The 26,561-nt window shown below is 40.3% G+C and overlaps 1 protein-coding gene across 29 annotated transcripts in view; it reads right to left on the reverse strand.

The window, feature by feature from the left end:
- EBF1 (EBF transcription factor 1) overlaps window positions 1-26,561 on the reverse strand; it is a 411,315-nt gene that overhangs the window by 106,903 nt on the left and 277,851 nt on the right. For 24 of the 29 annotated variants that reach the window (XM_089335001.1, XM_002710344.6, XM_008255334.5 and 21 more), the window contains one exon: window positions 26,055-26,196. In XM_089335001.1, coding sequence (XP_089191127.1) covers window positions 26,055-26,196 — 142 coding nt within the window. The remainder of the gene's footprint in view (window positions 1-26,054; window positions 26,197-26,561) is intronic. The other 5 variants (XM_008255335.5, XM_002710343.6, XM_070076385.2 and 2 more) reach the window with 1 other exon arrangement.

Raw genomic sequence — 26,561 nt, forward strand, 5'->3', positions numbered from 1 at the left:
GCCACATTAGGACCTGAAGCCCAAGGGTGCAACTTCAGTTTTTAAAAACATTCTTTTCATTGTTTCTATGAAGGCACATAATATTTTTCCCAAATCTTTTTCCCACCCTGAAATCTGATAAAGTAAAACACAGACATAAAGCTTAATTTATAAAATACTAAAGATGTTTTTAATGGGTGACTTTTTGGAATGGCCTGGAAACCTTACGGAATTGCTTCATCATTAAGTACATCTCCTGAAAAGAAAATGTATGTGTTTTTAGGTAAACATTTCTGCCCAATGGTAAGCTAAGAAAGAGAAAGGCTGGAGTAGGGAATGGTTATTGCTCCACACCTTCTGTCTGTAACACGAAAATAGCAACGTTCATCATTAAAAATAACTAATATATTTTTTTTTCAAATAAAAGCCATGGATCCCATTTTATAGATGCAAAACTTGCAGGTCACTCAGGGTGAATTATGAAACTAAATGGGTGAGTCAAGGCTGAACCACAAAGACTCCTCATGACCTTTGCTTTGTTGTCTTTCCCAGGCATCAAACCCTAGATTTAACTTTTTAAAAATTTCATATATTTTCTATTTCCATTATAAATGGCCCTTGGAGATGGGAAATAATTTTCAAATATTGTGCTTCCAAACAGACTGGAGGTGGTTTGCCTAATGAGCATGGCATATTTTCAACAGAATTGCTAGGCATAAATGTAATTGTTGGATTATGTTTTTGCAATCTCTCTGAAGGGACCTTCACATCACTGAGGATTTTTAACTCTGCAATGCCATGCTGCTGTTCTCATGATTACTTTTATAAAAGAAAAATTTCAGAGCAAGGGAGATGTTGTGCAAGGAGAGAAAATGGGACCCTCCTCTTTAATAAAAGGTTTATGAAGCACCCACAACAGGCTTTCCCAGTCTTGAAACCAATGAGAGCACCAGTTAATCTTAATAGGGGAATAAAACTGGCAAAAAAATTATTGGACTTTGTAAAATTTGGCAAGATCTCATGCTTTAACTTTTGCAAGAAGGAAAGAAACCATTAAGCCTCGCCTGGTGGGGTCATTGCTCACGTGCTACCACACAAACAAATAGAACAGCATGGATTTTGATTCAAATTAATCTTTAAAAACTACAGAGAAATTTGAAAATACCCCCAACTAAACATTTCACGTTGGCTGAACTCACAGCAATGCATTTGCATCTAAAACTGGGCAGTTCTGTGACTTTTCTACCACTTTCTCCCCAAAACAAAATCGTTCATCAAGAAAATATAATGACTCATGACTTGACTTTCAAATTCTTCCAATTTTTAATATACACAGTGGTTGTAATCAGTCTTCCACAGACACAGGACTTCTTAAACAAAAATTATCATTAAAAGTAAAGATGTTTAAATGCATGGTTAAGTACTCCTGAACCAATGATGGAATATGATACAGAATTTCAAGCAACTTATAATAAAGTACTTTAGCAACTATGTAAAATTCTGTACATAAGCAGTTTGCAATCATTTTGTTCATGTTTTTAGTCTTAGTTTTTCATTTATAACTTACTATATCTAGTTGCTAGAGTGAAGTCACAAGGTGTTCTAACATTCCTGGATACATCTGACAGCTACTGGATGTTGGTTTGAGAGACTTGATCTTGAGAATCCTGCCTGATGGCAGTGTGTGAAATCCAATGCTGCTATTCACTGTTGACTCTATGATTACTCACACCGAATACAACTCTGTTAACTCTTCTAGTTTTAATCCTACAAGCATACCTCTTAAGATAAATATAGTCTCCTCCAGGCTTCTTACTATTGCACAAAAGGGGAGTGTGTTTACATATCCTTGAGTACTTATCAGTGTGGTCAAGCCCTGCAGGGTGAAACTTGTTCCCCTCCATCTTTTTCCAATTTGTAGGATATGGGAGGCACATATTGGGGTGGGGAGTGTTTCCTTCTCCCTCTACATTCTGTATCATCCACTTTCCCTGCTTAGAGACTATGTGCCTTCTCAAGACAAGTTAGTCATGCAGCCCTTTTCAAGTGTGGAGCTCAAAGCGTTCTAAAGAAGCTTCTCAACATCTGCTGTGACATATCAGTCTCCAGAGGAAGCTCTGCAGTACCTCCCCACTGACATGTTTGGAAAATACGGAAAAGATTCATGGGTTTTTCAACTAAGAGACGGGGTGGGTGCTACTGGCATTTAATAACTGGGAGGTCAAAGATGATAACTAACAAACAGTGCATAGGATAGACCCCAGAAAGGAGGAATTTCAAAGTGCCAGAAATACAAGGTGGAAAACATTGTGACTAACCAAACAGAATTACACCTAAGAGAAGTTGTTAGGAAGTCACAGCCCCGCACAGGCCAAGGCAAGAAACCCAAAGAGACTAGCAGCTCAAGGATGACTGAAGTGAGTGGACGCTGGCATTCAGCACTAGCCGGGGGCTAGGGGGTAAGGAGGGGAGTGATGGAAATGGAGAGGACCCTGGTGCACTGCACAAGCTGTGCTTAACCCAGCAGCTGCTGCTCAGCTCCAGCCTTTGGTAATCCCACCAACGTAGGTCCAGTGCGGTCTGGCTTCTGATCTTTCAGAAGAAGCCAGGAAACCAGGTTTTTATATGAAATTTCCCAATCTTTAAATGTTGGCAACTAATTCAATATTTTTGTAAAAATATGTAGGCCAAACAAAATGTTTATGGGCTGGCTTTAACTCACAGGTCAACATTTTGCACTTTTACCCTAGTCACAAACAACCTGCCAGACTAAAAACAGACCAAGAAATATTTACCACTGTGGCCAAAATTACAGGTACTCAAATGTTCAAATGCTTCTGCAATATTGACAGTAAGAAGTGAAGTGTCTAGATGCCCCCAATAAGAGAGTGGTTAAATAAATTATAGTAAATCTAGATTGTAGAATGTAAGATGTGTTTCATTATAATAAGTGAAAAAACGTCTACAAATTGACATGGAAAGATAGCAAAAGTAAAGAAAGCAATTGACAGATTAATTAATAGTATGACCTTTTTTTCCCAAAAATGATATATGAGTCTGTGTGTGTGTTGTGTGTGTGTGTGTGCACGTGTATGAGGGCATTTGTGAACAAATATGACACACAGGATGTGCATGAACTGTCCCCAGTGGGTCCTTATGAAAAGAAATGAGATTGACAGAAAAGGCAGACTATTAAATGTTACTCTGTAGACATCTATATGGCTTCAATTTTTAAAATTAGCATATATTAAGGTAATAAGTTAAATAAAAAAATCAAATACCAGAACATTTAATTTGATGAGAAATAAAAATTGTACTTTTTAGAGCAAATTGATACTACAAAACAAAGGCAAGACAGGTATACTTACTAACAGACTCTGAACCTTCCCTCCCTTCTTCTTTTCTCCAAATAAGCTCAGAAAATACCCAAAAGCAGCCAGGGGCTTGCTTTTCTCTCATTCAGGATACCCAGAGAGAAGCAGAGAGAAGACAGAGGACTACCATTTTTTTAGTAGTCACAGTAGATGAATTCAGTGGAATTTAAGATTAAAAAGATTTATTAAAGAGTTGGATTCAGTCTGGGAATGGAATAATCAAGATAATTCTATCTCCAAGAAAATATTATGGAAAGGGGAATAAAGAGGTAGTTTTTGAATACACAACCACTGGTACCAGAAAATTCCTGACTTAATTAATCAAAAGCTTCTTTCTTCCCAGTGAGCTGTCATGCTCTATCCACAAGGACATCAAGCCAATTCCTGTTTCTAAGTCTCCTTAAAAATAAAAGTTTGGGTGCATTCCCCCCTACCCTCTCCCCACCCCACACACACCTCATTTCTTTAATTCCTCACCCCACCCTTCACCAGCCACCAAAATAGAGGAGATTTTCTTTCCTTCAAACTATGACAATAACATGATTACCCTACCACAGTTTAGCATAATGGCTCTGAAATGCTCGTGGCACATTGCAGAGTTAAAGTGGAAATTATTAGGTAGCTCTTCTTTGTTATAATAATGATCACTCTACAAATAAAAGCTCTTCTCCCAAAGGTACTGCAAGGCACAAAATGCTAATTCTGAAGATTATGTGTGCGCTTTTATTAAATATTACTATGCCCTGCCTGTTTGAGGGCTTCTCTGCTCTGATTGTTTTATGAGTACCATGTTAATGTCATTCCCATCTTGCTAGCAGCAGGCACACATTTTAGCGTTTGTATGAGAGTTGATCAAAGGCCACGTGCTGGGGGAATTGCTGAGAAAACACGGACAAGCGATAAAAATCTAACAGATTAATTGGTTTAAATTTCATTTCAGGGTGTTGAACTTTGGCTCGGGACTTTAATGCTACACCGTGAGTCAGGGCCTAATTACCAGATTTCCAATTTGCTTCTGAACAATGGTCGTGGTGAGAAGGAAGAGGGAGGGAAGAACAAAAAAAAAAAAAAAAAAAAATCACTCAGCTCCCAGTACGTATTTAACCAGGAATGTTCTGTGTGCAGACAATTGCACCAGGGGACGTGTGCGCTCACCTGCCTAAGCTCCAGAGCATTTCTGTCTCCTTCAAATAGCCACAGAAAGCATGGGAAACCACAGATGCCCTCAGCAGTTTAAAATTTTCTGATTTACAGAATCAATGTTAGGTGATTCGAGTGCCTGCACACTCGCACTGGAAGCATCAGGCTCTTTATTAGCAAGGGGAATTTATAAGCTGGAGTCGCACCTCAGCCTCCAATAGAAATGATCTATTTCATTGATAGAAAGCAAGGGCCAGGAGAGCCATGTTTACCTCGGGGTTTATGGGTGGCCTTGGGAATAAGGGTTAATTGAGCTCAGAGGTGCCTGCCCATTGAGGTGCATTAGTGGTGTGTGCAGCTATCAGCAGGGTCCTAGGGCTGCTCTTTCTTTTACCTGTGAAATCTGTGTTTTGATCAATATCTCACTTGTTTGGGGTAGCTATATAGATAACCCAAGTTCAGCATTTATCATATCTTATCCTCAAAATGAGGTTTTCCAACAGTTCCTGCTTCATTATGGAAGCCTAATTAGGAATGCCATCATTTAGCTTTTTCCCTCCATTCCTGTATTTAAATACACTGAAGAAACAATGCTCTAAAGCTGGTAAAAGGTACAAATTTAGAAATGTAAATCCACTCCAAATTTCAAGATGAAATTCCACTTTGAAGTGGATGTATGTTGTGTATGGTACATGAAAATATGTAAACTCTTTCTAGCATTCTATTAGCCAGCACTCTATATTAATGAGAATTTCTACAAAACAGATATTCAATGCGTACAATGGAAGTGAAGAGACTGGCACCATCCCTTACTGGCATCTGAGTAAAGACAGGAAGATCAAATTATGTTAAGTAGATTTTAACATTTGGAATATTACAGTATTTGATAATGGGTAAGAGCTCCAGCTGTTCCAATTTCACATCTACCATTTAGCACAACCTTGAAATAGCCACCTGCTATCTCTAAGCTGTAGTTCCCTCTTAGGAGATACCTTAGATACTCCCAACAAAATTCACAGAATATGCCTATGTATGTTCTACTGTTCTACTATGTGCCAGGTACACAGTACGCTAGTTGTTGCTATGATCATTATTATTGTATCGGTTCCCCACTAACCAGAGGTTATCTACTTATTAGAAAATCCTGTTTATCATCTATTATATAATTTCCTTAAGGAATTCCCATCAGCTACTTGCTAATATATCTAGCTAAGCGTACTGAGTAGGTGGACTTGGCATCAGTCCTCCCAAACTAGAATGTTTTTTTAAGGATCTCATTTGCCCAGAATGAATATTGATGGGAAACTTTTCAGAAATGAGGGATTGACTGTAAAGTTATTGTCCCAAATTTTTGAGACTTGGCAGTAAATGTGAAACCCATGATCTCAGCTCATTTTTGTTGGGATATCTGTGACCTCATAAAATCTGAGGGCTTCTCGCTTTCACCTGTTGACTTTGGCGATGTTGTGCTTGGGAGCAACCCTGTCCCAGAGGCTGATGGTGACACAAAATACCACCATGGATGTCAGTGCACACACACCTCTGCTCTTCCTGCTTAGTCTGAACAACTGGATTTTGCTATTTTTTTTTTTTTTTTTGAGTGAAGTGACTTTCACACCAGGTTACAGCTCAGCAAAACCTGCCTTCTCTGATCCCAAAACTATAAGCTACCAATAGGAAGGAAGACAGAGGGTTTGCTACCAGCTGTGAAACTTACTCTCTGCACTATGACCACAGACAGGAGGCAAATATGCTCTTGGCTTTCCCATTTTCCAACAGAATGCCTTAGAAATTAGCAGGAGTCATGATGCCTACCTGAGTTATAGCACCAGCATCCACAAAGCTCACTTTCACAATGCTATCACTGCCACACACTCCAGTCAGTCAATAAGCAAACAAGTAATAGCACAAATGTGACAGCTTTCTCACTCAGGATGTAGAAATCTTTCTAACACATGCTGTTCCTTTGAGTTACTATGTAAGAGTTTCTGTCTTTATTTTCTTTAGTAGTTGCATTATGCAGTTAAATGTTTTATTGCTTACTAGGATTTTTATTTTGTTTTCTTATTGGTCTTTTTTTATTGTCCTGTCCACTAGAATATTTGGATGTCATTTGGCAAAGATATATATTTGCAAAGAAGACCTCTCCCTCCCCATCTTTATCTCTATCTCTATGTGTGGGGGGTGGGGAGGGAGAGTTATTTTCCACTTTAAAGAGAAATGTAACCCATGATATAGGGCTTTCTCAATATCAGATGCAATTAAACCTATTAAATATTAAATGAGGAGATTGAAAATTTCAAGTGTTTTTCATCCTTTATTCCAAGTGACTTCATTTGGAAAGAAAGCCATATGCCTAGACAGTATTAATGAATCTCACAGAAAAGAAAAGGAAAAATTCCTAGTCACTAGATGGAAACTTTGCTCCAACTCCCATCCACATAGAGGCAGAGTTAAACCTGGGGTGGAATCTGCCTCTATTTAAACTTAGCAAAAGAGCAACTAAGACCCAAGCTGTGCCAGTCATTAATTACAATCCAAGCCCAAATAGTATCTACCTCCTGTTTATTTTGTAGCTTTATTATTCTATTCTGAACTAACAAAACACCTCAACAACCAGTGGACATGGCACTTGGGCAAGGAAAGAAGTGCTGGTGGAGAATTTGTAGTCCAAAAGATTCCAAGGCAACTGCTTTTGGATTTCGGAGTTTGTCTCTCAGAGATCTAGAACACTGTGCAGGTTCAATATGCAGTTATTTAACAATTTAGCAGTGAAAAATCTTGACATTTTGATGTACCTGTAACTTCTAAATTGCACATGAAAGATTTGTTGAAGGCTTTTTGATTTAATGACACCCGACACAGCATTGTTTCAAAATATGCAAAAATTGTTTGTTAAATATACTGCGAAGGTTTGGAATTTTATAACTCAAGGAGGTGTGAATATACTGCTTTCTACTTCACATGAGATCTGCCAAATCCAAAATTAAAACATAGAAAATATTAATCTGAGAGCAGCTAAAGGCAAATACTGTTCTTCTTTCTTTTTTGTTTCTCTTGTTCTATGATTGTCAAGCACTCTACTGCAAAGCAGTGGGGAAAGACTGTCATGGAGGCCCGGAGAATCCTCAAAATGAATTATTCATAGATCCAATCGTGATATTTGAGGAAACAATGGTAAATTTACTTGCCTCTTATTATACAATAAGTAACTATTCTCTTCCTGACAAGGAGAACTTTGATGTAAAAAATGATGTTTAGCCTCATTCTCCTTATTAGCTTGATATAAAAAAAAGTTTGATAAATGAAAGCTAGGAAAAAAAAATGCAAAGATCTTTCCAGAAATGGACACCCAATATTTTGAAAAAGGGAAACAATTCTCAGGTTAAAAAACATGTAACTGTTTCTTCATGGAATACTCAAGTCTTTATTCACAAGCACTCTTCCTGGGCCTAGAAAATCATAAAGTCAAATATGAGCAAGTCTAGTGGAAAATCTGTGATGATAATCTTGGCTGGAGTCGTATTTTTAACAGGCCTTGAATGTGTGTGCCGGATTATCCAGATGGCCATACAGGAATCAGCCTGATAGGATTAAACCTTTATGCTGAACTCCGCTCCATCTGTTCCAGGTTTGCCTTTCCCTATCTGAATATGAATTTTAGCCTCCTTATGTCTGGGAGTGGGACTAAATGCAACACTAAAAACATAGATGCATGGAGACAATTTAGCATTTCATTAGGGAGTCTTAGTTGATATTACCTTAGTCTTTTTTCTCGAAAGCATTTCGGCTAACAATTTCGCTAAAAAGAAATTTAAAAGCACATACAATGCACTTTTTTTTAGTTAGAGAGTTTTTATCTTTCTCTTCCTATGGAATTCTAGAGCTCATTCAATTCAATTCAGCATCATAACAGAGGGCTACATGGATGTCCGCTCACAAAAATAAAAATGGGAAGACACGAGAGCCTCTCAGAGAAACGACAACAGCAATAGGGGATTCAGAACTATGATTGGATGAGTGACCAAAGTGGAGGACACTTATAGGTGTGTGTTGTTTTCTTTCCATTTTGAGAAGATCTGTACTATCAGTTGACAAAATTATTTACAACTGTTTCTATCATGTCCACTAGGCTTTCCCTGTTTTAAGGAAGCTCTTTTTGCTGGGGTGGGAAGGCGGTAAGGCTGGAATTCAGAGCTTCACCTTGAACGAAACAGCTGACGTAGGTTGTCAGGTGAACATGTCTCGGCAAACAGGGAAGTTCCTTGTTGAAAATGTATGTGAGAGCAGTTCTAAGACAGAGGCCAGTGAGCTGTCAAGAGGCCAGAGTCTGGGTGAGGGTTCTGGGGTCTCCAACTCAGTGAGAAAGTCAAAAGGAGGCTGTGACAGTGGGCTCAGAGGAGAGGACCAATGGCAAACTCCCCAGAAGAATACCATGAATAAATGGAGAAGGTGCAAGAGAGAGGACTCTCTGAGAAGCCTACAGTGGGGCTGATTTACAGCAACATAATCCTTAGAGGTGCTCAGTGTGTTTGTGATAAAAATCACGAGAAACAGTAGCCTGTTAAGCTTCGACCCCTAAGAACACAGAATCCCCAGCAGTCTCAGAGGGTTCCACAGGGTTCCCACAGTCCCTAGGTCACGCTGGCTCTTGCTCTAGCTGTCATGAAGGGAGGGGTCAACGTGCCAATCAGATACAAGGCTATTTCAAAGAGTTCGAGAAAAACTGAAATTAAAAGATATGTTTATTTTGGTATAACAATTTTTTTATCTATGCATATTTTTTCATTATACGCATTTTTTTTTGACAGACAGAGTGGACAGTGAGAGAGAGAGACAGAGAGAAAGGTCTTCCTTTTCTCAATGGCCGCTGCGGCCGGCACACCACGCTAATCCGAAGCTACAAGCCAGGTGCTTCTCCTGGTCTCCCATGCGAGTACGGGGCCAAAGGATTTGGGCCATCCTCCACTGCACTCCCTGGCCACAGCAGAGAGCTGGACTGGAAGAGGAGCTACTGGGACAGAATCCGGCGCCCCAACCGGGACTAGAACCTGGGGTGCCAGCGCCACATGTGGAGGATTAACCTAGTGAGCCGCGGCGCCGGCCCATTATAAGCATTTTCCATGAATGTTATAAAGGCCTCTTATAATTTAGGTTTTTCTACACATAGGTATAGTTTTTCTATTTAAGTAGTACCATTAAGTGGACAGATAACAGTAAAGCTTACATTTGAGCTTAAGGTAGCTTATATTAATTGGTATGAATTTGCACATAAACTGTGTTAAACACATGTCTTTGTCTCCTTAATTGACAAGAATACTAGTTAGATACTAAAGATGACTTCTGGAAGTAGATGGTGTTAAGCCAGGAAGTCCCTTATAAGTCATCTCTTTTAAGATGGACACACTCACACACCCCTCCTGTCTATACTCCATATTTCACAACTAAGTGAAGACACCTGACTATTCAATACCATTACTTAATCTGCTTTGCCCAATAAAGTAGCTACTAGGTGTAATTTCAGTTGATGAAAAGCAAATGAAAGTTATTTTCTCAGGTATACTGACTACATTTCAAGTGACCAACAGCTACAGTGGCTAGTCACTGTCACACTGGGCTGCTGCACAGAGATCAAACACTTCTGCCATCACAGGAAGTTCTATTGGGTGGAGCCAATTTCAGGAACAACTGAAAATAACTGAGCCTGCAATGGGTAAACTAATCAGAGCTATCGTTTATGGGGTGCTCTCTATATAACCGAGACTGGGCTAACAAATATTAATCTCCCATTACTCCAAGTTTCACAAAAGCAAATACCCAAAGAGCCATGCAGAAAAGTAAGTTAATGTAATGGAAGAGGCGTAATACAAGGGGAATGGTGGGGATCTGGCTAAATGCAGAGTACAGAGAGCCCATCCAAAAGGGACACACATCTGAGTTTGACAACACAGTTGCTATTTGAAAATGTGGATCCAGCACTACAGGTTGAGTACAGCTTTCACCTGAAATGCTTGGAACTAGAAGTATTTCAGCTTTTAGGCTTTTTCAGATATCAGAGGATTTGTATAGATATAATCTTCGGAATAGATCCCAAGTCTAAGCATAAAATGCACTATGTTTCATACACACCTTACATGCATATCCTGAGAGTAATTGTAGAAAATATATTGGTGTACTTGCATTTTCACTATAATCTATCACATGAGGTCAGGCATGGAATTTACCATTTATGGCATCATGTTGGTACTCAAAAAGTTTTGGATTTTGTAGATTTTGGATTCCAGATTTTCAGATTAGAGATGCTCAATCTGTACCAGCTCTTCTAATTATAAAAGGAACTTGCACATCCACATTTTCATATAAAAATATCTTTAACTGTCAGCAATAACTGTATCATTTCTTAAAGTATCATGCAAATGAAATGTAAAATGGATGAAGTCTGGATTTAGTCCATGATCCACCAGAGAGTAACTGACAAAAATCCTTGGAGGGCCAAAAAGAATCTTTCAGTTATTAATGTTTGCAGCCACATAACTAATACTGCCATTGACTTATCAAAAATAAACACAAACCACAATCATGGGCAATTCTGCTTCTGATTGTTTCAGGCCTCTTTGAAAACACATGGAGGTTCCAGCTAAGCTTCCATTGCTATGCATAAGATTTTCAATAAGCAGTTTGGAAGACGAGTTCCCTGCTCCTGAAGGATTTCTATTGTCATCATGCAAGACAGCATAGATAGTGACTTTTTAAGGGAACCGTGTTTTGAATGTGAGCAGCATTTCAAAATCAACCTTGCCAAACCTTTAATAATGCACAAGTCCTGCTTGGTGCTTTTTGGAATAGTTCTGCTTATATTTTTCCGCACAACCGAGGCTGCTATTGCTAACGTATTTGAGTGAACTTTCACTGTGGACAGCCTTATCATTCTGAACCAGTTTCCTCTCCTCACTGACACATTCGGTGATGCTGCAATCCAGCGTTTGTTATAGCACAGATGTTTCCGTGGTGATGATCTGTGACGTCACAAGCAAAGGATTGTGTATCATCTAACTGATCCATACAGGTGAGCAAAGCAAAGCGAGAACTCCACTTCCTTTTTACATTCCATGATGTTCTGACTCAACTTCCTCTACAAGTACCCTTTGGCATCTGGGCCATTCTCTCTGGATTGTGAAGAGCACACACACTTGCCTGTTTGTGATTCCCTTCTGCTACATGATTATTAATTATGTGCAAAGTCTAGCCCACACACAAAGACACAGAGTATCCTTCCTCAAAAATTAGCCAACAAAATCATGTCCACCCTCATAATTATGATCAATTCTCCCTTTACAACTTTGTTTCCTGTCTCTCTCAACCTGGAGGGAGGACTTGGCTGCCATTAGGAGCTCTGGCTTTGGATTCAGGAAGCCTCAGCTCACATGTCAGCATCACCTCTTACCAGTTGGGGCAAATCGCTTCATTTTTTATAAACCTAAGTTACTACCACTTTAATCAGGGATAACAATTTTAAGAGAGCTTACCTCATGAGGATGTTCTAAGGTTTAAATTAGTTAATCTATGTAAAAATTTCAACGAAGAGTAAGCAAGGAACAGATGTAAGATGATGACAGAACCAAGAGGAAGAAGAATGGATGTAGGAGAAAAAACAGGGAGATAGGGAAGAACAAAAGTAAGATGGAAAGAGCAAAACCCATTGTCTGCAAATGTTTTTTGCACATTCCCACTATTCCTTTTTCAGGAAGTTTGTACCACTTGCCTCCACTCAGTTATGCAGTTCCCTGCCAAAATGACCCATCTTCTGCATGAAGCTTTTCTATCCTAGTTTACAAAACACTAACCCTTTAATGAACTCCTTTTGTTTCCTATTCCTTTGTCATGCCCTGACCTTTTCCTTGAACTTTTATCTTGATATACAAGATGTGTATATATAGATAGTTGGGCATGCACCTCTGTGTGCAAATCAGTCCAATTATTCAACTCATCCCTTGCAGACAGGAATTTTCTTCATTCACAAACTAAACGGCACTCTGCATGAAACCAACACCTGACAATTAACTAGCATTCAGTTTTCCAAGGACTTTCCCATAACATTACCTCAACCATTCTTAGTATCAGCCTTAAGTATGAGGCAGCCAAATTTCAGAGACTCATTTAAACTTGAGACTTGGGGAGTCTCTTTTGATCAATACAGTCAAATACTTAAAAAAACACCCTTCAATGATGGTGTTTATCTGAAATTTCTGCTCAGTTTGACTAAAATTTTCACTTCAATCAGATAAATACAGCCGAAGTCCCATAAAATCTTAGTTGTGCAATGTTTTATCCCCAAGATAGAGGGTGGATATTTATTAACTTTACAGAATATTACTACTCTATTTCCAAGTAAAGTTATTTTCCCCCTAAGACTCAGACCCATGTATGAATTATAGTAAAAATTTCTCTCCACCTTCTTCTGTTTCCAAGTTCAGAAAATGGCATCCCAATATAACACCACAGATGCCAATTTAAACACAGGAACATTGAAAATACTGCCAAACTTCCAGGCTTAGAAGCTTTTCTATTGTTACAAGTTGGGCTGCTAAACACAAGCTTGAGATTTTGAATATCTAACACAAAGGAATTTCAAAAAGTTTATGAAAAAAATGGAATTAAAAGTTAAGTTTATACTGATGTGGAATATTTTTAAATCTATGGATGCATGGTTTTTCTCATTATATATGCCTTTCATGAATTTTTGAAGACTCACTCATATGTAGGGGTTTCAAAATTGTTTTGAAATTCAAAAAATTAACTTATTTTTTTAAATTCCATTTTCCACAAACATTTTGAAGTACTCTAAGTGATAGCAACACTATGAGAATTTACATTTTTTAAGTGTAAGGCCACTTCCCCTTTCATTTTCAGCCTGGACATTATCCACCTCAATGGTGTTCATGATAGAACTTTACATGTGTAAACAAAGAAAATAATGACCATTAGGTTATCTTAATACTTAATAACATTTTTCCAACTCTTTTCTTTCTTTTGTGCAACAAGAATTGGATGCCAAAGGCCTTTAGCTAACCAAATCAAAAAGAATGTTTAGGATTCTGCCAAAATTAAAAGGTAGAAGAATATGAGGTCTGACTTTAAAGATTTGTTGCACATAATAGTTACTAGGAGAGCACAGCTGGTTTGATGATTCAGCCAGAAGATTTTGGCAAAGAAAGACCAAAGATATATTTGCCTTCTCTAGAAATGATAAAAAAAGAAAAAAAATTCTGATCTGCCTGGGACACACTCACCATCCCACAGATAACATATGTAAAGTCATGTGCCATAGGCCCAGCACATAGTAGGTATTCAGGGTCTATTGGCTTCCCCAACTCATCCAAAGAGAAGTAGGTCAAGAATAACAAAGAACCAGAGAAGATCCTCAATATGTACCAACCACGTTAATGTTAATCTACCTCCTCAGTAACAGTCAAAGACTGCCGCTATCTGTTCATATTTTACATGTACACCTATCTGGAAATTTTTATGCCTTCGCCAAAGGAACTGTTGTGTTTAGAAAAGGCCTCAGACCTGACACTATCTGCAAAACCTATTCCCTCTGTCCCTTTATTTCATTTCTCCCAAGAACTGCAGATGAAAAATATGGGTTTGAATAACTGGTGTCCTGCTGATTGCAACTGTCAATTAAATAAGCCGGCAACACAGGAGCATATGTTTGCATATAAAATATTGATTAATTTAACAGATTTGGTTAAAAATATATTAGTACTTGGGTTCTGCTTTCATGCTTAGTGGTCAGATATGCATTCAGTCAATTCAGATCTATTTCTGCATCCTGTGGGCTAGAGAGTGTTACTTTTGTGTTTCTCTTTTCTCTTCCTTCTCTGGTTCCCGTCTGGTTTCCCATGTCAGTGCTTCTGTTATGACTGACCAGCAGCACACATTTAAGCAGGATTTTAATTACTAGGTCATCTCACAGCCCAATCTCCCATGGCAAGAAAAGAAACAGTTCCATAATCCATGCTTCAGACTTTCTCTTGCACCTCTCCAGGTAAATCTCTTTTTTTCAAGGATGCTAAAATCGTGCCGATGGCATCATATTCATCTGATAAGAATGATGATCACCTAATTTCTATAAAGTTTCATTTCTGTCCACTGAGTATTTCAAGTTGCAAGACTGGCACAGGGAGTTTGAGATGGGGTGCCCGATAGCGTGACGTGATACCAGGATTTTTTATCTTAACCCAGAAAAGCACCTTCCTGTATATCACTGCACATGCCAGCTACCTTACCCTTGGGATTTAGCATAGATCTGGCTTTTCAATTGGCCTTTGAGTAACGTCGTCAATCTGCTTCAATTGAAGCACGTATTATATTACATGCTCAAATAGCAGGAGAATTTCTCTCCACCTCTGAAGTCCAATGTTCAGGGATTAGCGTTGACTAAACAGTGGGAAAGAACAAAGGCAATGTCCCCTTGTGTCAGCTACTTGGAGGTCCAAAAGCAGCAGACACAAAGCCTAACTCTTTTTCTTTCCGACCACAACCAAGTCCTGGAAGGACTGCCTCAGTTTCCCTCATTAGTTACATAGACATAACAATAGTAGTGCCTTCCTGTGGGTGCCCAGAACATTAAAAGACAAGGCACAAAGTGCTTACCACTGAACTACAAGCCATAGAAAGTTTTTTTTTTTTTTTTAAGATTTATTTACTCATCTGAAAAGCAGAGTTACAGAAAGAGGAAGAGACAGAAAGAGACCTGGGCTGGGTCAGGCTGAGCATCTTCTAGAGGGTCTCCTTTGTGGGTTGCAGGGACCCAGACACTTGCACCATTTCCTGCTGCTTTCCCAGGTGCAATTATCAGGAGCTGCCTCAGAAGGGAAGTAGAAGGGACACGAACCGGCACCCATATAGGATGCCGGTGTTGGCTTAACCCACTGTGCCACAACCCTGACCCATTAAGTTCTACAGCTGCTATTACAGCAGCAAAATAATCACCACTCAAAATACTGGTTAAGAGCCAGCATTTTATGTGACAATGAGCCAGGTCATCCTGTGATTAAGAAAATATAACGGCCAGGGCCAGCATTGTGACGTAGGGGGTAAAGCCATCACCTGAGATGCCCACATCCCATATGGGCGCCAATTCACATCCCAGCTGCTCCACTTCCAGCACAGCTCTATGCTAATGGCCTGGGAAGAACAGTGGAGGCCAGCCCAAGTGTTTACATTCCAGGCATCCTCATGGGAGACCTCGATGAAGCTTCTGGCTCCTGGCTTTGACCTGGTCCAGCACTGGCCATTGCCACCATCATGGATAGTGAACCAGTAGATTAAAGATCAGCCCCTCCCTCTAACCCTGTTTTTCAAATAAATAAATAAATCTTGTGTATGTGTGTCTGTGTAATAGATCCATAACCTCCATGTAAAAGAAAAACCAACCCAAGAGAAATTTCTCAATTTACTTTCTCAAAAATGGATCTCAGATATAAATCTGTATTTCCTATTTACATTTCCTCAAGCTTCTAATGGTTTCTGTTCACAAAGAGTTTTGAACATGATTTCTTCCTCTCTACCTACAACACTCTTTCCTCTTTGCCTAAGTGCTACTCTTTATTAAGCATTTAAAAACTCCTGATTGTTCAGACTTGGCTGAGACATGTTATTTTCAGCTCTTAACAATTTATATTTCTGCTTTATGGCACTTTCCATCTCTGCAATTCCAATTATTCTATGTACCATTATTTGCTTAACCACGACACCTAAATATGCATACATGCATGACCATATACCTCCTAATGTCCACAACTGTTCCTACCTTGTTCACCTCTGCACCTCTATTCTGTAATATGGTCAGTCAAAATGTGTTAATAGATGTGTAACTGGATGAATAAGCAAATGAATGAAAGAGGAATCATCATGGTAATTGAGATATTAAGGCATGAAACATACTAGCTCAAAAGTTAAAATCTCATCCAGCAGTTCTTAACAACTGACTACACCAGAAGGGGCTTCCTAATGGATGAGGAGTGGCTACGTGCTGTCTGGTTTCCTGGGCTGATCTGGCTCCCATTCCAGCAGCAGGCACACCATTCTCTTCGGGGGTTAAAATTAGCACCTGTAAGCTCCCCCTGAAGTGGGCTGTAATCACACAAGGACCCAGGTGGACCTTGCTGACAGATGTTAAGGTTAGAAGGAAGGGTAGCAGCCAGATGAGAAAACAGAGCCACCCGCTTCCGGAGGCACCAGGACTTCCTGTCTTCAGGCCCGGCTGGTTCCTGCTCCCCCGCCCCCTCCCCCATGCATCAGTCTCAACACAGTTGCAGCTCTTTTCTGTCATTTGAACTCAAACCCTATCTCGGAAATTGATGGGCGATGCTGCCCTTGACAACACAATGTCAGCTTTGCTCAGTGTCCAGCTGGTCCCGTATACATTATCATAATGTGCTGCCTGGGTGGACCGTGGCTGTTTCCCTTTCTTGACTCAAGTCCTCTTTCCAAACTAATTTCTGCTCTCTGACATGCAGATACTGCTTGTTTAAAAATAAAAACAGAGTTAACAACTGGGAAGAAGTTTTGAGTTTTAAAATACTATTAGGATATTGGGTCTACATTAACAGTAAACTGAGTCTAAAAGGCTTTCCTTGAAAAAGCAATCTATGATTCTTGAAAAAAAAAGGGGGGGGGGGATGTTTCCCAGGGTCTAACACACTGTTTCCTGGGGATCTGAAAGAATTATTACTTCCCCAAACTTTTACAATCCTCATAGCATTTCCCAAACTTCAGTCATGATTTTGCTCCATCCTGCTACCACTGAAGCTATTACTTTCATTTAGCTGCTGCTATTTTTGTTTATATCCTTTTACTTTTCCTTGAAATTTAGTCTGTGAGATGATGATGTTCTAGTTGAGTTGTATTGTTTGACTTATGTATCAAAATAAATACAAGACTATTAAACATTTCAATGTTTTTCCCTCATCACCTAAAATTATTTACTGCCTGAGAAACACTGGTTTAAAAGCTCACTGCTAACCATCAAGTGGATTATACACTATCTTCTCTCTAATGAAAGAATTCAGGCAGAACATCTGGTGAGTGCTGCCCAAGACACGTGTGGCTGTGTGTCACACAGACTGCCTAGAACCCAGTTAACCTCCTGAAGAGATGCCCAGGTGGAAGAAAGTGAACCATAGGTCTATTCCGTAGAAGCACCATCATGTTAGCATTTTGGCAGCCACTTCCCAAGGCTGTGTGTGTGTAAGCTTCTCAGGAGATAAGGGAATCTCTCACAGAATTAACTGGGTTCAAACAAGTAACCATCAGAGTTTGACAGGTTCTCCTAAGCCCCACCTTAACTGATGAGGGAACTAGGCTCCGAGAAAATGAAGTACAGACTTGAGGTCATATAGCAAGTTAAAAAAAAAAGAGAGCTTCCTTGTCATTTATTTCTGCATATGTAACTAAAAGTATCCAAACAAAAATATTTCAAATGTAACTCCTGGCCACTGCCTCTAAATATCTAATGTTAAGGAGAGTTTACGAGCAGTCCATTGGAGCTTTTCCTCAAATATTAACATCACTTGGATCCTCTAGAAATTTTCTGGTAAGGAATGTTTCTGTAACAAGTACTGGGAGGGCCTTGTTTGCAATTACCAATTACGAAAATAAATTAAAATTATGATGCTTTTATAACCAAATATAAGCTAAATAGTAGGCTTCCAAAAATCATGTCACCTCTGCCAGAAAGCACCACCACCCTGCAACATACCACACTTGGTGTTTATTAAAAGAAATTGGTGGAGTTGGCACTGTGGCATAGCAGGTAGAGCCGCAGCCTGCGGCGCCAGCATCCCTTATGGGTGCCAGTTAGAGACCCGGCTGCTCTACTTCCAATCCAGCTCTCTGCTCTGGCCTGGGAAAGCAGAAGATGGTCCAAGTCCTTGGACCCTTGCACTTGAGTGGGAGACCCACAAGAAAGTCTGGACTTTGGATTGGCACAGCTGCGGCCATTACGGCCATCTGGGAAGTAAAGCAGTGAATGGAAGACCTCTCTATCTCTGTCTCTGCCTATCTGTAACTCTGCATTTCAAATAAATAAGTAAATCTTTAAAATAAATTAGGTGAGGCTCATCCATTTCTGAGATCTAACAAAAATAACAAATATACTGGAACTTTTCCCCAGTTTACAAGTTAGTCAAGAAATTCATATTATGATAACAGTCCCTCCAAATCTGTATCAATTTCTAATGTTATTTCTAACATGGGGTTCACTAACCCTCCAGTGTCCTAACAGTTGCTGAACTCAAAAATCTCATGAATCTCATGGCCTTCTTTTTTTCCACCTTTACTGTGACACAGAAGCCACATGGCCAACAAGTGATTTCCAGAGAGATGAGTTAAAACATTCCTGAAAGGGACCAGTGTTGTGGCGCAAATTAAGCCACCACACATGATGCCCGCTCCCCTGATCAGAATGTGAATTCAAGTCCCAGGTGCTGTGCTTCAGATCCAGCTCCCTGGGAAGGCAGCAGATGATGGCTTAAGTACTCAGGTCCCTGCCACCCATGTGAGAGACCCAGATGGATGCCTGGGTTTGGCCTGGCCTAGCCGCAGCCATTGTGGTTATTTGCAGAGTGAACCAGTAGATGGACTATCTCGTTCTTTCTCCCTCTAGTAAATAAAAATCAATCTTAAACTCTTGCAAGTAAGTAACATATTATGAACCTCCTTATTATCTTGATACTGTCATAGAAAATAAACCAGTCATCACGTAAAATCAGCATTTTTAAAAAATTTGACTAGCAGAATGTGTTCCAGCCATGTGAAAAACAGGTTACTGAAGGAAAATGAACTTTAAGGTATACTTACACGATGTGTCCTATTTTTTAAAAAAGGTTTGCCCTGGGCGATATTTTGAAAGGTCTATTTAAAATACTCGCATAATTGCCTTACTTGTATGGAGAAAAAAATAAGAACAATGGGAAAGGAGATGGGAAGAATTTGGCATTATTTTCTAAGAGCAGTAATCAAGAATACAGACTCCAGAACAGGGCTTTCTGGTTTTAATCCCTGGGTCAACTATTTCTCTGTGACGCTGGGTAAGTTATTTCCCCTCTGTTTGGCCTCAGTTTCCTCATCTTTACAATGGACGCCTATAGCACTTGTAGGTACACCTAGGGTCTAATTCCAGGTCTAGTTTTAGTTAATTTTATGGACTCTAAACTCCAATTTACGCATCTATAAGATAGGGATAATAATTGTCATATCTAATCAGGTTAGTTGGAGGATCATCCTGTTGGCATACAGTGAGTGCTCCATAAAATTTGGCTGGTAATAGGCAAAAAGTAACCAGGAGTAGGAGTACTAATACTAATATAATAGTTTGTTCTGATCACCTTCAAGCATAGCAGTAACCTGAGCACATTTCTCCTTTCACAGCCAAGCTGTGGGTGGTCATATTCAAATAAGGATGCGATATAAATTTCTGCTTAGCAGTTACAGGTTGATCTGCCCGAGGTTAAGATTTTGTGGACTCCCTCGTCCCTAGCATTAGGACTTTTGGTGCTACCTGCCTTATGAATTCCTCAGGGGGTACACTGGACATCAGTCTTCACTGGCTGCCTTGCAGATTATCTGGCTTACCTGCCACATCCTTCCGAGGAACGACAAAAGGCCTCTTCTCAACTGCTCAAGAAAAAGGCCTGACTTGATACTTGAAAACCTGGGGTGTTGGTGTTCTCTTTTATGATACATAGGGGTATCCTTAACCCTAAGGTTCTGTTCTTCCCTCTGTCTTCTATCTTCAAGTGGAAAAATCAGTTGGTAAGTTGTAATTTACCACTGCTGCCACAAAGGATGCCAGCATTTGTCTACTCAACCTAGACCCTTCCTGCAGGTCCTCATGCGTCAGCGGGCTTGGATGAAGTTCTGCAGCAAAGCCAGTTGCACAATATCATGCAAGCTCTACTATCGGGCTGTGAATGTGCATTTCTGTCAAGAAGTTGGCATAATTGTATGTGATCCTTGGAAATCCCAGAGGCACGGGAAGCAAGCCTAGGCCCCCTTGCATTGGCCTCCGACACCGTGTCACCCAGAGACCAGGAAGCTATGCAATCCCGATTCGTTCTTGCTGACCCACACATCATGGGCAGGGGAAAGGGCACTGAAAGGACTCTGACGCAGAATGAGCTTTATCAGAGGATGCGTAGGTTCCATCTCTAGGTTCTACTTGCCATCTGTGCAAAACGAGGGCAGGGGAGTAAAGGAGATGACCTTCCATACTTCAGGGACTCCTCACTCCGCTTGAGCTGCAGCTCAGCTATTGCCCAGGCTGGGAAAGGGGAGAGGGACAGTGGGGAAGGGGGAGAGAAAGAGATTTGGGAGGGTACATGCTTATTATTTTAGTTTATTTCACTTACCAATTTTATTTTGTTGAGGTTGTTTTATTGGTTTAATAGGAGGGTACTCTGAAATGTTCATGGGAAATGAAATTATCCAACAAGTTTATTTTGTTGCACACATTTTTAAATCCATGCACACTTGGGTTCTTCAGAAAGCTTCTGGGGAGACAGCTGTTTACTGGTTGAGATGCTCATGTCACACATCAGAGTGCCTGTGTTTGATTCCTAGCTTTGGTTCCTGACTCCAGCTATTTGCTAATGCGTATCCTGGGAGGCTGCAGTGATGGCTCAAGTATTTGGGTTCCTGCCACCCACCTGCGAGACCTGGATTGGGATCTTGGCTCCCGACTCCAGCCCTGGCCCAGGCCCTGTCATTGCAGGCATTTGCTCCATGAGTAATCTCTGACATCTTGAATCAGCTTTCTCCACATGTGCATAATACAACAAATTTAAGTGCAGCTGAGCACAAGAAGTCAATGGGGCTGGACATGTAGAGGCAAACAAACAGCAAAGACTGCTTCTTTCTGGAGCAAGTGGATTAAAGTAGTTCATAAAGATCAGGATAAGATCACATTGTCAGAGCAGCTGGAACCAAATGATCAGAATTAACTGCAGGTGTTGAAAACTTGATTCTATTTTCCTAAAACTGTAATCACAACAAAGGGGATGGGCCCACTGACTCCATCACTACTCATTATTCTCCAAAATATTTTTAGTTTGACCAAACCCCACTTCTTTTTTGATTTGTTTTATTTTGGGATCTGGCACATGCACATTTCATGTCTCAATCTTTATATTTACTTTGAAGGAAAATTCAATTGTTCGTATCTGATGCCCACAAAAGCTAAATTTTAATAATTTTCCATTTTAATATATTAGTATGTTTTAAAATCACCTGTATTTGAGCCAACAAACTAACCCCAGGTCAGAATTCATGAATGTTAAAAATGTCCATATTCTCCAAGTTCTTGATGAATCGTTCCACTTTTTGTCCCAAATAAACAGGAAGGCTGAACAAATTCATAACAACATCAACGAAAACCCAGATCTGAGGAACAGCAGAGTGGGGCCTTAACCCCCATCATGAGAGGACCCCTGCCGATGAGGGAGCTCTGGGATTTCCTGGCACCCACGGAAGGGGCAAGCCCTGCAACAGTCCAAAAAAGAGGGAGGAGAAAGAGGGGAAGTGGGGAGGACACAAGCACGCCAAAATAATATGTATGTATGTATGTATATATATATATAATATCCTTTTTTAAAATGAGCATTTAAGCTGCTTGTCAAACGGCTTCCTGACAAAGTCACTAGAGTGTATTCACAGGCATTTGCATAAATGCTGCCGGTGAGTTCACCATAGCTGCTAGCGCTAATGGTACATAAAGTAATTTAGTCACTTCTCCCAGCATTCTATGTCAGAATGATGAGCACCGGCACTTTGCCTTGTTGCATATTAGATCATTAGATAATAAAGTGTTAGCACATGCAAGCTGACAGGGTCTCTGCACTACAGCATCCAGAGGGCAATGCATTTTGCCACAGTGGGGAGAAATAGAGAAACTGATGCCACAACTGGCCTTAAATTCAAGTCAACATAACCTGAAACCCAGCAGAACAATGACAGTAACAACATCCCCTGAAGCCCTGTAAAGCGCCCCAGCACACAGACCCCAGCAATCTGCTCAGGTGACTACAAGACGGGCAAGCACGCAAGCTGCAGAGCTGTGCATCACTGGGGGTGGCAGCCATTCAGCTTCTTCTGTCCCAAGCCCACACTTTTTCAAAAAACCCTAAGAGCCCTCACATTTTGAGCCTGCCTCCCTCCACCAGTGTACGTCTTCCATAAACTACTGCTTAAAGAAACCTCACGAGCCTGAACGCTCCCATAAATATCTAGCCAAAGAAAATCTCGGTATTTATGAATGGAGAAAAAAATAGCAGGGAAGAGCAATTACCATGAGCTACAGCATGCCAGGATTCACCCTCTTTGGACCACACAAAATTCTATGAGATAAATTTGGCTTTGTCAACTCTCATATTTGAAATGCAGGGACATTTATGTGAGCACAGGAGTTTTTTTTGAGTCCATGGGTCATATAGCAACGACCATGCATGAATGTTAACCATGATCTGTTTCTACTTATATGCAGCAAGATGAGCCACGAAAGGAACTTTCCTCCAACTGTCTGGCAAGCAAGATATAAATAGAGATGTGCAGAGTAGCTCAAAATAATTCAGGCTACCTGTAAATGAGATGGTAAAAAGCTCAGAATGGGTAAAATGAAGGTTCCTCCAGGTTGCAAGAGGTGAAAATGCTTTGCAGTCTTACTGTGCAGGAGCTGTTTGAGGGAAGCTGGGAGTCGAGAGGCAGAGGGGTGAGATAGAATTCTGTAAGCTTGCAACAGGGCCTTGTTAAACAGGATTTCTCAATCACAAGATGAAGTATGACCCCCAAATCAACATGAATTAGCATCAGTCCACTCCCACACATTTCCAATGAAAGGGTTCAATAGCCACTTTCTGCTAATTAGATATTTATGTATCAGCTTCAAGCATCTAAATCAGTGGGTGGTTGTGTGTGGTTGGTTGACTCTGCAGAGAGGCAGATTTTGATGTTACTCTAGCATTCTTACTAAGAATCTAAGTATGTATATCTTTTCATTCCTTAGGAGAAAAATGCAAGGAGGCTTTCGTGAACAGGAGGCCTCCTAGCTAAAAAAATTCAGGACCTAGCTACCTACCCAACACCAGCTGATCATTCAGTCGCAATGAAATCTCACTATTTTCTTCAATACCATCCTAATAAAACAGCCACTTCTGACCAGCAAATGGGAACAGAAGAATATAATGTTGTCTTTAAAATTTAGAATAGCCTGATTTCCCAACTGAAATACCATCATATACTCCTGGAAGGTAGACTATTTGGCCTGGGAGGAAGCTTAGAGACATTTAGATCCAGAGGTCTCCAACTCCTTAAGCAGCCTGTGGGCTGCATTCTTCCCAAGAGACTTTTATTTTGCTCCTTCCCTCCCTTCAGCATTTCAAAATTTTGTAGTTAGTTACCAACAATTATAATTTAGAAGAGTTTTAATTCTTGCCAAACTGGGACATCTGTCCCCACTGGGCTGAAAGGCAATGGAGCACGCACTTGCCTGCCTTCAGTCTCTACCTAGCCTGTTTCCCTTGTTGGGGTCATCTGCCCCCATCCAAAGCACAGTTTCTTTTCAATCGCCTTACAGATCTTCACGTTCATTTCACCAAGACAGGAACCAGGGACCCCAAAGCTAGGGTGACTTGTCCAACATCACGCACAGGCCAGAGTGAAATTCGAACTCAAATTTGAAGTTCCTGGTACCTGTTTAGGACCCTACCATGCATATCACACTGAAAATGATGGGACTGACCTTCACTCTCCACAGGCACCCCTTTCTAGCAGGTTGTTTGCTCTGAGGTTTTTTTTTTGCTTTGTTTTGTCCATTGCAGGGATGGTTTAGGTAGTATTATGAGCTCTCTTACTGGCTTCTTGAGAACAGAAACAGCTGGGTGTGGGCTGCATGTGAACCATCTTTGAAGTTCAATTCAGAACTAGCAGATCTCAAACTGGCAGTCAAGTCATTCCCCAAACTGGGCATGGATCCTTCCACCAGTCAAAAACCTAACTTTAGTTCTTAAGCTATTCCTCTCCAAATTGTGCCAATTGAGGTTTTCCCTGTTTTTTTTTTTTTTTCCTTCTTTCTTTCAACTAAAGATCTTTAGTCATGCAACACCTTAAGTGACTCCAAGGGTATTAAAAAGGTAACATTACTATAAAGTGAATAATTTCAAGTACAGAAATGGAACTAGGAATGTAATCATGAGCAGGTACTTCAAATCGCCTTCTGCAAAAAGTAATATCCATCCATCTCCGTGCTAATGAAACCATAAAGAAGCAGCTTTTGAAAGATGATGGTTTATTTTAAAAAGACTGCAAAACTGGATATGGTCAGGAATCTCTTCTAAGAGCATTATATCTGGCTAATTAATAAAAATACCATTTGTACATTCCTTAAGCACAGGGGTGGGAGAGGGAGACAGCAAAAATGATGACAGGATTATGCTTATTTAATAGGGATGCTGTCAGGAAAGTAAGTTTTCTACCTTATCAGTTATATCATAGACAGCTTATATCCCATGGACAAAGCAGGCCATCAGGTGACAATTTGTGTGGTAGTGTTCACAAAAGAACTCTACTGACCTAACAAACTGGAAAGTGAAATGAGGGAAATGGGTTAATGTTTAACCGTAGGAAACTGGAGAACTTCCAGTATGGTAACTAGTTTCCTGTAGAGTCTCAGTTGAAGATGGATAGATGGATGGATGCATGAATGATGAGCAGATGACTGAAAGGATCGATAGGTTACAGATACACACAGCACAGACATGCTCCCAGTCCAACACATGGCCCTTCTGAAAGGCATTGGCTTTCTTTGATTCAAATTTTCATCTGGTTTCCTTCAGTTCTCTCAAAGGCACCACTCATTGGCTGTAATTCTCAAGAAAAATATAATTTCTCCCCCACCATAGTCAACCTGAAGCAAGCAAGCTCTCTCATATGATGAAGGGAGAGTTATGCACAGGGCACCAGTGGAGCACTTGGTCTGGACTTCATATTCGGAAAGCACCCTTCAACCTAGACTCTGGACCTGATCTCTAAGTGAAGTTCAGCAAGTAGGCACATAGCTACACTGGCAGTCTTGTGAACAGAATGGACTCATTAGAAAACCTTAGTGGTCAACCATAAGTAGTTAAAATGGATGACAATTTTGGTGATACAAAATTGCATGGTTTTTCCTGATTTTTCCTACAGATTGGCCTTTTGTCATTTTGTGGTCAATGAGAGCTTGTAACAAAGCCGTGGTCCACATCTTCCTCTCTTTCTCAACTTGAAGGATGGAGATTCCAGCCCTTCTCAGGGCAGAGAATGGTGCAATGAGAAAGAGGGGAGAGCTCAAAGATACGCAAACATTCATCCTTACATATTGAAAATTAAAAACCCCAGAGGGTCGGTATTGCTCAAAAGGACATTTGAAATCGAGAGTAGAAAATGTGGTGGAGTGGAAGAAAGAAACCAAATTAATTCACAGTCAAGAGTAGTAATGCCAACCAATGAAAATGATTCGCCTACCATGTTCCAGATAAGAGGGCGTACCTTCCGAGGGGTCAAGCCTCCGCGCCCTCCGCCCGTGCTTTGAGTTGTTATGGACAAACATGTTATCAGAGACTGCCAGGACATGGCCATCGACGTTGACTGTCGTAGACACCACGACCTGGAGATGTGAGAGAGATGAATGAACATTTTAATATAAAAGCATGGTGGGTAATAAACTCAAGTTAAATAAATAACAGCTGGGAGCTGAAGAAAATTGCATAGCTATTTCACATAATAACTGGCGCTTATGCTGTACAAGTCTAACAAGAGGAGCTATTGATGAGTGGGTCTTTGGCATGGAACGCTTTTGATGCAGTTTTAAGTAAAATTGCACAGTTTATAGTTATACAGCAGAAGGTACACTGTTAACCATAATTTTAACAAGAGGATCTTTATTAGCATTTTTTTCTTACACAAGGGTGGTTGTGTTTCACCTAAATTACCCTTCAGTTTAGACACTGAAGCAGATATCACAGTTGATCA

This window comes from Oryctolagus cuniculus, chromosome 6, assembly GCF_051225735.1.
Source record: "Oryctolagus cuniculus isolate XC-2025 breed Fujian yellow rabbit chromosome 6, ASM5122573v1, whole genome shotgun sequence".
In the NCBI taxonomy this organism is placed as follows: domain Eukaryota; kingdom Metazoa; phylum Chordata; class Mammalia; order Lagomorpha; family Leporidae; genus Oryctolagus; species Oryctolagus cuniculus.